General features: G+C 40.2%; 1 protein-coding gene across 1 annotated transcript in view; it reads right to left on the bottom strand.

Moving 5' to 3' along the window:
- fstl4 (follistatin-like 4) overlaps nucleotides 1-14,011 on the bottom strand; it is a 174,021-nt gene that overhangs the window by 157,024 nt on the left and 2,986 nt on the right. Inside the window, exon 2 of the mRNA XM_035665960.1 lies at nucleotides 2,971-3,004. Within this exon, the coding sequence (XP_035521853.1) occupies nucleotides 2,971-3,004 (34 nt within the window). The remainder of the gene's footprint in view (nucleotides 1-2,970; nucleotides 3,005-14,011) is intronic.

Below are 14,011 nucleotides of genomic sequence, written 5' to 3'. Positions count from 1 at the left end.
TACACATTTGTAGAGCACATTGAGCTTACGCTGTATGGAAAGTGCTTGTACCATACACGTCATTAACACAGTCACACACACTGCTGATGTAAAGAAACAAGTGAGGGAAGTAGGGATGGGGATGGAGACCTGGTTCTATAAGGACCTGGATCCAAATTTCCCAAAACCCTAAATTAATAAGGTTCAAGCTTATCGATACTCTGATGGTCTGTTATTTCCAGCTCTGCAGCTCCAAAACATTTTATCTCCTATTTAGACTATTTTAACTGTCTTTAACTGGATTCCTATCTGCTAGATAGTTAACCCGCTGTCCACACTCAGCTGTGAACAGAACAAGAAGACACCGTGGTAACAGGGACTTCTCATTTCTTTTCTGTGGCAGCAAACACAATACACAGTAACTGTTATACTGCTGACTAAAGTAACATTACTATCCCTCACACACTCATTCACTTCCCACAACAAACCGGCACAGGTTACCCACAAGCCCACCTTTCTTAAAGGGGAAGGCTTGGCTGAAGACACAGATGCAGTTAGGCTGTGGGTGTAGGAAGGATCAAATCCTTTACTGAAGAAAAAGTCCGAATAGCACAGTTTCAAAGCACTCCACTACCAGTACAGTGGGGGTACAACAGAAGACTAATGTAAAAGACGTCTTATTTTCTTTATTGTATATTTACCATTGCTCTATTTCTACTGCTCCAATAACGCAAAAGTATTTCTTCTCCGATTACTCGATTAACTGATGGATTAATAAATAGAATACTCAATTACTAAAATAAATGATAGCCTCAGCCATGCAATTAAGCCACAAAAGCAATACCAGTTCTGTTAAGAATTTATTGTTGTCCACCAAATTACACTTCTGCAATTTCCCAGCTTGGGATCAATAAAGTATATCTATCTAAATGAATAGAAAAGTATCGATAGTGGTATCAGTAAAGACTCGGATCATTAAGCAGTCTCAAAAATGTTATCAGTATCAATAAAAATTAACTATTCCCATTCCTAGTCCTAAGAGAGAAAAAATGTTGTTAGTTTGAATACCCTGTGTGGTAGTGGAAAAGTCTAGATGGTGAGATGCTCTCCTCCCTTGACGGCAATCAAAGGGCCCTAGAGAAAGGCACCTAAGCCCCAATTATTGTTCAATAGTCATCAGTACATGAATGGTTGTACAGGGCCGTTTCCACAGAGAGCAACTAATATTCACAGCACAGGAAAAAACCCACACAGACAGGGGGAGAACCAAAAGATGAAGCACAGAAAGACCCCGGTCGACCCCAGGCATTGCAACTGCGCATAAATCAAGAACAAAATACTTTGTCAGTTGGACCTTAAGCTCTGGAGACAAATGTTAAAATTACATGTGTTTGTAAATCCAAAGCCATGACCTTCAATCAGTTGTTTTCCTCTTCTGGTGTTCCCATCAGCTTCCTGTGGCGGCATGCTGAATACTTTCTCTGCCAACACATGTTTATGCTATTGTACGGCAAAAGTGTCTGCACATTACTGAGCTAGTGCAAAATGCCTGCAGCATAAAGAGGTGTTCTTCTTTGCATTTTACTCCTGGTGCAGTGCTATCTTTTGTTTTCATCCGCCTACTCCATCAATACTGGTTTCGTTTTCTTTCCTAATGTACATATAGTGTGTCAGCAATCAACGTCTATATGGACAAGTACAGTAAGTACAGTTTGTGAGTATAATGAAAATGGCCATCACAGAATTTTTTATAGGGATTTTCCATCAGGATATGTGTTACTGCAGCAGAACTGTAAGAAGCAGGTAGAGTAAATACACATAGCGAGAAAAGCAATTATCACTCAGAAAGCTACATTTCTGCACATAGTTGATTTCTTTTTAACACGTGCTAACACACATCCAGAGGTAAAAAAACAAAAAAGAAAAAACCCACATGCTGCAGATGCTGAATAATAAACATGAACCAAAGAAATCCTCTGGGTCATGTTCAGGTCGAAAAGAAGCAGGCACAGAGAACACTGCACTGCAAGCAGAGAGACAGCGCTTTACTGTACAGATGAAGACAACACATTATAATGGGCCTAATGCGCACAGAGGAAGTCACTTGTCAAATAGGAAGCAGTCAGCCCTGGAAATATTGCTGTTACAGTATCTTACACACAACCCACTCAATCTCACTGCCCTGCACTACAATACAGCAAAATACACAGAACAGCGAGCCAAGAAAAACTTGTGTGAATGCTTAAGCCATACACAACATGGAGTAAGACTGAGTGGTGCCAATGCAATTCACCCTCCTGGACTTTTCCACATTTTGTCATTACAACTGCAATCAAACCATGACGGACCAGCACAAAATAGTCCATCATTCTGAAGTGGTGTTTTCAAATGTATTTACGAATATAAAATACATAAAGTGGACTGAACAGCTGAGTAATTATTCATCTGGTAAATCTTTTCAACTTATAGAAGGGTTGTCACTTAGAATGAGAGATTTTAGATGCTTCCACTTCTTGTTTATTGAGTGTGGGGAGGATGGCAGGACATGGTGAAAAAAAAAATACTATTTTCTCTAGATGCTGTCAAATGCAGCTGAATAAATAAACTGATGCCTGCCAGTCCCACAACTGGTTGGTAGATTATATCTTGGCATCCACTGACAACTTAGATGATTTAAAATTAAAAACTGAAATGCTTTCAAACACTTTTCCTCCGAGGACTGGAGAGTAATAAATGGGATGCAGTAACAAGTGGTATTTTTCAGATTGTGACAGTTATCCCCATCATCAGAGGTCTTCTCCATAAAGGGCTGCATGGTCCGTTTTATGGGAGCCATTTAGATTTGAATTACGTCCCAGCAGCATTTCCCAGCAATCAGAAAACCAAAGTGTGTGCCAGAATAACAGCAAAAGAAAAAAGGTTTTGTCATGGAGCACAATATGGCATATTTTGAAAAATGCTGTTTGGTTTGAACACAGTAAGTGTACTCACATTGATCGATGTTCCCGTCTGCTTTCCCCTTCTCCTGCAAACAGAGAGCACACACAAAAGTGGTTATTACAGGCTTGGAGGAGTGAGACAAAAACAGCCCTTTCTGCAGCTTCTCGCGCACCATTCGTTACTTCGCCTTTTCCTCTTTTCTGGGTTCAGAGAAAGACCCTGACAGGAAACAAAAAGGTGAACAGACGGAAAGAGAATGACGAAGAAAAGAGAGACATGAGGCAGTCAGAGAGAATATATGGCGGATGACAGCAGAGAAACAGTTGGACCTTTGAAAGGAGGATCCCTGAATTAATTCAATCAGCCTAATTTGCCAACAGGCTGCTAGGTGGCAGGTGTCGCCATATTGCACTGCAATGTTTACTGGGATATCAAACAATTGATACCACAAGGCCAAACTCTGATTCATTTGTCAGTCTTAACTGTAAGTATGATATGGACATGTAGCTCCAAATTGATCAAAAAGAATGTCACTTTCATGGTTTTACAAATGTTACTAGTGTGTAACTGGTACATGCCAGCCACGCCACAAGTCAGTTTGGATGATGAAATGGAGGACAAACATGTCCAGGTACATAAACATGAAACATTACAGCAAAACACACATCTGCTGTATTCTTCTAACTTCGTAGCCGAGGCCACAGCAGAGACAGCAGAGAGAATGAAACAGACTTCAGGTTATATTTTCCTCAAATCTACGACAACAATGCTCCTTATCCACAAATGCAACGACGACGACAGGACGAGGAAGCTATCAGACGTCTGAAACGCACCGTGTTCAATCACTATGACATCATCTTGTTTGTTTAACACAGTTTTAGTTATTGTACTGACCATAACAGATACTTATTGGTTATCGTTATTGGCACTCAAGTTCCATATCGGTGCATGTGCAAACGTATGCAAAGCAGAACTGATGATAAAGCGAAGTAACATTTTTACACACAGAAAATGCTGAGGATGTCGGAAGAGAGGAGAGTTGTCCTGCAGCATCACTGAGCAGTGACGGGGGCAGATAAGAAAATGTGAGGCAATACTCAGGCCCCATCTGAATACCAAATGATCCAATGAAAGCATTATGTGGCAGAAAACAGGTGTGTAGATATAAAAGTAAAAAGGTAAATGGAGTTTTAAAAAGAAACGCAGGTAATAAAGGTGACATCATGATGTCTTGCAGTGTGAATTATTAATAAAAAATAAAAAATTTTGGTTTCAGAAAGCTTTGAATGGTTGGACCTAACAGCTGTGTAGGTGAATTCGCTGCAACTCACTGGACATCACCTTTAATTATTGTTGTTGCTTTCAGTAAGAGTCCAGCTGACCTGAGTTGGTGTGCGTGTGTGTGTAAACTGTAAGCATTTTGGCGTGCGTTGTGTGCTGCTTAGCTACTGATCACCTGTGCTTGCTACAGCACTGAGAATGTCGCTCTGCATAAATGCATCTGCACTTGAGATTCAATTTAGCGTACAACGACAAAACAAAGGATCGACATGGCGTTTAAAAATAGAACAGAAGCAGGTCTTCCAATGCAACGTCGCTTCTAAAGAAGCCAGTATGTGGCAACAATTGAAGTGTTGTGACATTTTGCATTCATGTCCCTCAGTGTAGATGTCAACGGTAATGAGGCTCAGTGATAAAACACGCTCGTGTCTGCAAGGCCCTCGTGGCTTCCCAGGAGACTGAGCGCCTCACGAAAAACACAGCAGTTTTAGTGCATCCTGTCATTGCCTCCTTCTTTGTCTCTACATCTCTATCTCTCTCTTTCTGCCATCTGTCCATCTTAATTGCAGACGTGCTTCCTCATGATAGCAGGATAAAATTGAGTGTGCTCATCAGCACTGCCTTCCATCATCTCTAGTGCCGCTGTTTGATCAATTGATTAGAGAATCAAACCAAGCATAGAAGTGAAAGAAAGGCTGTGTGGCTCTGTCTAAAAATACTGTCCTCTCTTTACCATGACTCTCCAGGGTTCTTTTTGTCACTTTCCTTTACACATCTAACTTTAGGGGGTTTTCATGGCATAAAATAATAGGTTAGTAATAACTGAAGGCAACTGCTGAAATGTCACTTGAGGCAAAGTAGAGTCACACACAGCTGATTAGGAGGCAGTTTGTATTTTTCTCTTTTATTGCAACACTTGCATTTTCACTTTCAGTGGGTGGAGAAATGTAAATAACTACAAGAATTCCATTTGAGCAAATAGGGCTAACCCACTAGGTTTCAAACATTCTCTCTGCCTAATTTCAACTTTGTGATAGAGGCTGATTAGATGGGTGTATTTTTTACATACAGAATAACAGCCCAGTGCAGTTCTGATTATGCGATTATGAGAACAGAAGGGATGCAGAGAGCTACGTACAATAGGGGAGGAGAGGAGATTCTTCTAACCTCTTCAGGTTGTTTTTGTTTGACTTATACTCCCTTTCTTTCCACACTCATGACATAGTAACTACCTGTCTCTTGGTATGCCATATATTATTATTTTCAGGACAGGCTAGGCAACTCAAAAATGCAATCAAATGGCATTTGAGGTTAAAAAGTATTTTACCAGTCCAGAGGGTTCAAGGGGATTTAACTACCTGAACCTTAGAGCAGCAAGTAATATGCACTGAAGAAAAAATGTGCCAGGCATGTCTTTAATATGTGAGAGATATTGCAAGTCTAAGTATTATTACGGTTATGCCACGGCCACGTACCACAGGAATACAGGGCAGGGTGTATTAAAAATGCGATCTTGTTTTCAAAGTTTGCTGTTGGTTTTACTCACGGTGAGGTTTGTATCTGGTAGCAGCAGTACTGTTGCTATGGTTATAAACCTCGATTTGCACATCTACTATGGCTTCACGTACTAAAGAAGCAGTCATGGTACTGTGAGCTGAATTAAAATAAAAACATCCTCCAAATGTCATGGTAGTGTAGTGTGTTACTGATGTCACAGTCTGTTTTAAGTTTGCCTATCTTATTAGGTTTTGTGGTTACAACAGAGTTTAAGTGTACACACTCTTAGATTGTTATAACCTCTCAAAAAATAAGTAGTACAAACAAATCTCTGAAAGCTACATGCCTCCATCTTGGATGCCATTTAAGCACCCACACAAAACAAGAACCTGACACCGGTGCCACAGACTGACATTTTGTGGGAATGCAATCTGAACAGCAGGGCAATTCAAGCCAAGCTGTGTCTTACGAAGTATGGTTGAATATGCCTTTTTGTCTCTCTCTATATGCGGTGCTATGCAGGCACTCTTGATTCAAGGACCCATATGTTTATATGTACCCACTTAGTCCCTCTCCATCTCTCTCTGGCTCTTAATTCCAGTCAACAACAAAACTCTCTAGAATTAACTACCTGCATGCCAACACAATGCTGCAGTTTCAACATTGTTATGCAGCAGCTTCGGTTATTGTCTGATATGTGGAGCATATCGATACCTTGACCTTTTTTAAGATACTGCCTGATTAGGACGTAGAGGCAGCCAGAGGAAGGAAGGAGGAAAGCTAAATCCGTCAGTGTCTGTGTTTTCACAAGAGTTCAGCTATCTACATTCAGGAGTTATTCCCTCGTGTCTATTGCTTAGAAAAAAAGGGACCTGCCTTATCTAAAAGTAATTCATCGGTGCACCAACAAGCTACTTAAAAAGGAGCTAAATGAAGAGGAGCCAAAAGAAAAAAGCATTGGCAATGTAAGTGGCGATACCTTCACAGGCATAACTTTGATGAATCCTAAAATAGAGCTTAAGCCTAACAAATTGAGTCTTTTTGCCCTGCTTCATTAGCGGAGTGGTTTCATGTTTCCAGTGATGCTCACTGGCACGACCTTTCCTCTAAACATTTTCATTATTCAAATTTTTCCCTTGCTTCTAGAGACAAAGTAATAAACACTGCTGCACAACTTTTATACTTTTTAATACACTACCAGATATAGTACTTGTTAATTAACAAGCTAAATCATCTCCCGTGCAACCAAAACCACTTTCACAAATAACTTCCCAAACTATGAACAATAAATACTTTCTGAAAATGCTAGGCTAAATGTAACAGGGTAGCAGGGTTCAACATCGTTTTTCCACTTGCCTTAAAATGATCAGAAATCTACTTGCCTGAAGTCAACCCTTACTTGCCTGCACAAATATAATAAATTATTACATCCAGCAGAGGGCGCGCCACTGTGAGCTTGACCTATGGCATGCCCACTGACCCGTCAGTAAACTACACTAGTAATGTTATGTTGTTTACAAAAACACTAGTGAGCAAAGCCATCCAGAGCAAGCAATTGCAACACCTCAGCAATGTGCTTCTGTTGACTTTGTTCTAAGTAACTGTTCAACTCTCAAGAGGATGGACCACAGACGACCGGAGCAACGTCAAGTACACAACCTCGTCCGACTGCTACTATGCGGCACGCTCAGCTTCGGCAGGTCCCTTGCCAGAAGCTCGTAAAAATGCCATCACCGATAAGAAAGTAAGATTTATATGCTATAGATTTATATGGATATGTGGATTGAATGTATAGTCTTTACCGTGTGGGGTCACAGTTTGTTCTCTGTGTTTAGATTATTTATTTGAATTTATTCAAACAGATTCCAAATAATTTCAAATTTGTTCCAACTTGATTTTTGGAAAAAGTGACAGCCTTACAGTATACATACAATATTCAGTGGATACAGTGTTTGTTATTGATGATTAAAATAATTCTACCTAAACTATTAGACAAATCAGTAGTTGTAGTAGTCAGCTCCTCTTTTATAGTTCAGAACAACAACACTGACCTTCAAGAGCAAATAATAATCCTAATGTCTAGACTTGGATGCAATATGTGAAGGACAAAATCTGGTTTTATTCATCAGGCTTGCTCTTTCCATGCCAAGTTCAGACAACCCGAGCGTTTCAATAGAGATGTCTGCTGACTTAATTTTTGGTTATGACATATCACCTTTATTCATCTGCGCCGCCATCATCTTTACTTTTCCAATTTCACTCTTTTCTTGTTTCTTCATAAAGGCTCCATTATTATGTCTCTCTACTCCCTGTCTTTTCTCTCTTATTTTTTCTCCCCATATATTTATGTGGAAAGAAACAGCTAGATAAAATAAAGTCACTTTATCCAGAGTTTCTTTTTATTGTAATTTATTTGTCTGGCAAAATTATGTTAGCTTCACTACTACCTGGAGACAACATTTTTTTAGTAGTTGCTTTATGGCTTACCAGTTGGATTACATTTTAGGTGTCAAGTTTTATGTACCGATTGTGATTTAGTAATGAGCAACACCCACCTTGCATCCTACTACTAGTACACAGCTTATTGTTTCAGATTTACAGATACAGCACTTACATTTCAAATCTGGATTTTACAACAGTTCAAGATCATACACAAAGCATCTCACAGCATACAGCTTTACCAACTACAAGTACACATTTATTTGTGTGTCCACACTAACTTAGACACTTTTGGCCCTCGTGGCGCCAATGACTGATGCTCCTTACTGTGTTCATCACATAGCAGGTACCGCAGTACAAGAAAGCAGATGCTGAAAACATACCAAAGGTCGTACTGAGCACAGAAAGTATCATCTTCTACTATAATTATTGCAGAGAAGAGTATAATTGCTTCATATAATGGTAACCACTGCACATGCTCTGTCTGCCTGAAAGGGTTTCTTCAACTTTAAATACAAATTCTTAGGAGACAGCCTGAAATATTGTGAACTAACCCTCTGGGACTGCAAAGAAATAAAAACTAAAAGCGTTATGGGTACAAGTCATAATCAAAATGTAAATGTAGTAAGAGGTAGCCCCACTACTTACAATTAAAACACAAGAGAATAACTTGCCCTCATGGAGAGAAGGCTATTTTCATTATTATCATTTGCATTGTTCCTGCAGTTATTCCCTATATATTAAATGTATAACCCTATTTCTCCTAAACTTTTCATCCAATGAGCACAATACCCTTTTTCTCTGTACTAAATGCAGAACCATCTAAGCACTCCCCTCTTTTTGAGAGCTACAAATACGCAGTAGATAAAAACCCTACATGCTCATCAGTGTTGGCTGTCAGTAATTTGCAACATTTCTCACCACCGACAAGAATCCAGGACCAAGACTGCTGCATCATCATGCACAGTACATTATCCCAACTACACCTGCAACATCCCTCAGTTCACACATACATGTAGGTGTTCATATGGTTTGAAAGGGCATACGGATAACAAGAATGGATGGAAAAATGCAGACAGACAGATACTGCATTTATCTGTTATAAATGAAAACACTTATTTTAATCCAAACAAAGCTACATCTACAGAAATAGATTGATTTTCCTATCATTATCTTGCTTTTTACTCATCACGATTTGTGCAGTGGGATGGAATTTTCCATCTGCAGCAGGTAAAAGACTGTTTTCACAGCAAACGTTTCGACTTATCATACCAGGAAAAGCACAGTATAAATAATGTAATTAATAATGGCTGCATTTAATTTAGGAGTTCCCTGCAAACATGTATGCTTCTTCAGTGGCATGACTTATTGGGCTACTTAAATTTAATAAAGCCACTGTTATTAGTTATACCAGTGTTTTTCCTGCAAGCGTGAATGTAAAACATGTATTTGGGCATACCAGGCAAACTCTGGGTGCTGATACCTGGATGCGCAGATCTGCCGGGCTCCCACACAAACAAATATTGAGTTTTATCAAGTCTTGTCTCTGTCCTCTCTCGTCCTCATTAGCAGGGAGCAGTGTACAAAACATTCAGCTAGCAGCTTCTAATTTTAGCCGGTGCTGACAAACGTCGCTGGCAGCAGGTCATATCAACTGTTGCTAATTAACGTTAATTCTGTGAGTGACTTGATAAAACGCAAAATTAAACTTGGCTGTGGGTTTGTGTGCTTTCTGCAGCCGGTGTTTGTACTGCCAAGATTGTTTAAGAGGTAAACACCACAGTATCACTGCATTTTTGTGTTACAGAATTACATGTCGTCTCTTGTAAAATAATCTATACGCCACAGGGTCGCGTTCTCCCACTTAGACTTTTCATATATTAATAAGTGAAGGCATAAGCTTATTCGTTCAGAATTTGGATAAAGTAGTTTGTTTGTTGTTGTTTTTTAAGTGAGTGCCAAAGTCAGTAGACTACTGTTTTTCCGATGTGCCAGATACATATTTTATCAACATTTCTTATGAGATGAATTGAGTTCTATCTTATTTTTAGGGCTGCTGATCGTCGAATAATCTAGAGGATCTAGAGGACCCTGAGTTGACTCACACTTCATTCGAATATCTGTTGTCTGCACTTTTGTTTTTTAGCTGTAGTTTTAGCTTTGTACAGAAAGAAAACACGGCAGGCTGTAGAATGTACAAACTGAGTCTCAAAATGACCACAAATCACAGAAGTAACTGTGGAAGCAGAGAAGAATGGCAGTTAACGGAGGGCAGTTAACGCCAGACAGCGGGCCAGCGGCTGCTCTGATGCTTTCTGCTCCGGTGATGACTGTCAGTTTAGTCAGTTAAACCACCTTTAAACCAGACGGTGGTACAACCTCCTCTACGGTTGTCCACTGTGATTGACTCTTAGGCTGACAGCGCTGTCAGCAGCCCAGCAGCAGAGACGTTCCATGGTGCACTGGGATTTAATAAGTGAATTATGAGCAGGGCGTACTTTCTCTGACTGCGTTTTCACAGAAAGGCACGCAGACGTGAGGTAGGCTAAAATATGAGACTCCCGTGTTTCCACCGCAGGAACTGCTGATATAGGAGTTTAGTGTGACACTGAACAGAAAAAAAAAAGAAAAAAAAAAAAAAGGAATAGTCGGATCCATGTACTGACAAAATTCTGAGTCAGGTACAGCCCTCCTTATTTCATGCATTAATAAAATACAATACATTTCTGTCCTTTGTTAGGACCCAATATGTCTTATATTTAAAAACTATTTAATAATATCTTAAACCAAACTGCCCCTGCCTCTTGTGTACACTTTTCACCAAATTAAATGAATTGATCTCTTTGTGAACAAAGAAAATACCATAAAATGTGTGCTCCTAAAAATAAATATTTAAGCATTTAACCCAGTGTATTGTAATTCTACTAAAGCTGACACAAACTCAGCGTGGATTTGTTATGACATTGTAGGCATCTTGGTTACTCAGCAGGGATCCAAGATGGCCCCCAGGAAGTCAAACTCAAAAGGCTTTCATTGACTTTTTCGCTTCATTTTTCACTTTTTTCAGTCTGTTACACCCCGAAGAGACTCTATTGTTCCTCTGTTTACATGTTTTGTATTGTTTGGGGGGGGATTTTAGTCATAGAAAAAAAAAGAAAAAGAAAATCTGGCACAACGTCTTCACTCCCAAAGGCTTTGAGAATGCATCCTGCATAATCATACGAATTCACGGATTCGCATGATTTCACCCCAGGGTCGACTTTAAATTCTGGTGCCAATTGACAGCTTTTTAAGTTCCAATTCTGGCCAGATAGGCGGAGGAGGGAATGCCTGGGAATTTGGGGTTTTTTTTGTGTCAAGGGATTTCAAAGGACAATACCACCAGGGCAAAATTACATTCCACAGCCGGCTGCCAACTTGGCAAAACCCAAAGTGAGTCAGACTTAGAACAGACCAGGGGGTGTACATGCTTCATTTCACAATAAATCAGGACGGCCGTGGGGCTGTGTGGTATGTGTCTGTCTGTGCGTATGTCTTTTGGACTACCTGTTAGGGCTTTATGTTTGTGCTATGCAGTTAACATTTGTTAAAGGGTTCATTCTTCTGGCGAGGACCTGTTTGCTCACAGGGGTAGTCTTTCTTTCCCCCTCTTTTTAGCCTGTCAATCTTGTGTGCCATTGTGATGGATGCAACCAGGCGAGCTCATTTAAGAACTTTAAGCAATTATCTCAAAACTGTTGTAAATGGAGGGACAAACAAAAGCGTGGTTTATAAATGAAGCACACACATTAACGTAGGCAGATTTAAGGCTTTTTGCTTCACTTGCTTTTTGTTGTGGGTGTAACCTTTAACAACAGTACAATAAAGACCATATTAAACAGAGCAGAGTTAGTGTGCAGAGCAGACACCTCTCTGTGTGCATTCATCCACCATTCTACTCTGAACGTTCAAATTACACCCTCTACTTCTTACTTGTCTTCAGGGATGTCATGAGAACAGATACTTCAGTGGCAAGTTAATGGTAAAATGTTGAGAACTTAAAAGGTACTGGTTTTTCTACAGTACCGTATGTACCGAGGATCCAGCCATGATGCTTATAAATATTCTAGTCTGCCGTTAAAATGCCACAGGAAGAAGAACGTGTAGAAGATGGCAACAAGTGTAGCTGTACAGGTCGTTTACTCACAGAACTTTCATGCACAATGCTTCTCCACTCTGTCTGTGTCTCTGCCAATGTGCTGCATGTGTGTGTGTGTTTCTATTTGCAGTGAAACACAGCCGTGGCCTGGGCTGAGCTCCTGGTCAGAGGCGAGACAGAGAGCGGTGGAGAGTCGAACACTGACCACACCGCTGTGCAACAAAAGCTTGGTTGCAGGTATTTGTTTCTTAATGCAGTGCAGCACTTTCACCTGTATTATTAAGGAAAATACAAGGATTGATTAAGACTCGGTATCAGCAGATATTAAATGGGGAACGGGTGCAAAGACACTTGATTGGGACATTTTTATCATAGTATCAATATGTTACCAAGAATTGTGGATTTCCAATGGTATTGGTATTGACTACTAAACTTCTGGGATCATGACCATCCCTACTTGTCACACTTGAGTAAAACAAAGTTTTGTCCAGAGTTGCTTGTGTAAAACTGGCTGTACTAAGACATGTCAAGGTTAATACAGATTCATCAAGTCTGATGAGCATCATCTGCTCTCCTTTTCAAATGTCAGGGGAGTTGCTTTGTGAGCTACAGCATGGAGTCTTTGTAACTGGGATCTTTCATTCTTTATTTATTGGGGACCTCACTGTGAACTACGCTTTAGAGACCACTAGTTCTAAGCTAATGTAGCTTGGCACATAACAATAAAGTAGCTGCTAATGTTGATCATCACCCAACACATGGGCGCAGTGATAATTGATACATCCTGAGCAGAGGCTGCGTCAATTTAATTCTATTTCTCTAATGATAACGAGACATATGACCGATTTCAGAGCATTGTGAGTAAGTTATTAATAACTTACACAAACATTGCGTCCAATAGTCCACCTTTGCTTCCCCTGCCAACAACAACAACAACAACAACAAGCACATCTACAACAAGCACATCTACAACAAGCTAGCTCAGCCGGTCCGTCGCCGCTCGAAGCACGTCAAAATAGGTTCAGTTCTGGAACTATGGACTTCTTCAGCCCCTTGGGGGACGGTGCAACCCCTGATACTGAGCTTCAAACATTTAAGGCTGATAAACAGCAACAGCAGCTATGTACAACTATGTCTGGCACTCACCACACACACACACACACCATTCTCGTAATGTTACAACACATATGGCACAGCGACAAAGCACTGCTGTCCTCCATGCCTTTCTAGTGGATACTGAGAGATGAACACCCAACACCAATATACTGGAGGTGAGGATCTTAGCACTTAGTGTGTGTACTTGAATTAAATTAAATGAGCAAAGGTGAATGCCAGCTTTGGATTTGTTTTTAATCAGCTGGCTGAGGTTGAAATGAGAGATATTCAGGGTTTGTTTGTACTCATATTCATTAAACCTAATGGCCTTAACCATTACTTCAAAAAAAGATTCACAAAAATTCATTTCAAGTTTAAGTTTCAATAGGCCCTTTCATTCTGATTGTGTGTGCGGTTAATGCTACAAAAGTGTATTTAACAGCGCTGAACACTGTTAACACCTAACATATGACCTGCGATCTTTGGCAGTTTATAAACTTTGTTCCCGTAGGTATGAGCCACAACAAAGACACTGTCAATAGCACTTGGCTTTCAGCAATTATCTGAATCCATCGGCAGCTGGGGGGGGGGTTCAGAGGCGCAGTACACACACTGAGCCAAAAGAACAAGTGAGAGGAAAAA

The sequence above is a fragment of the Morone saxatilis genome, unplaced genomic scaffold (assembly GCF_004916995.1).
Source record: "Morone saxatilis isolate NCDOM2014 unplaced genomic scaffold, NCSU_SB_2.0 Contig20, whole genome shotgun sequence".
NCBI classification, from domain to species: Eukaryota; Metazoa; Chordata; class Actinopteri; family Moronidae; genus Morone; species Morone saxatilis.
Note: the sequence above shows the minus strand (reverse complement) of the source record. Positions and strands in the feature narration are given on the sequence as shown.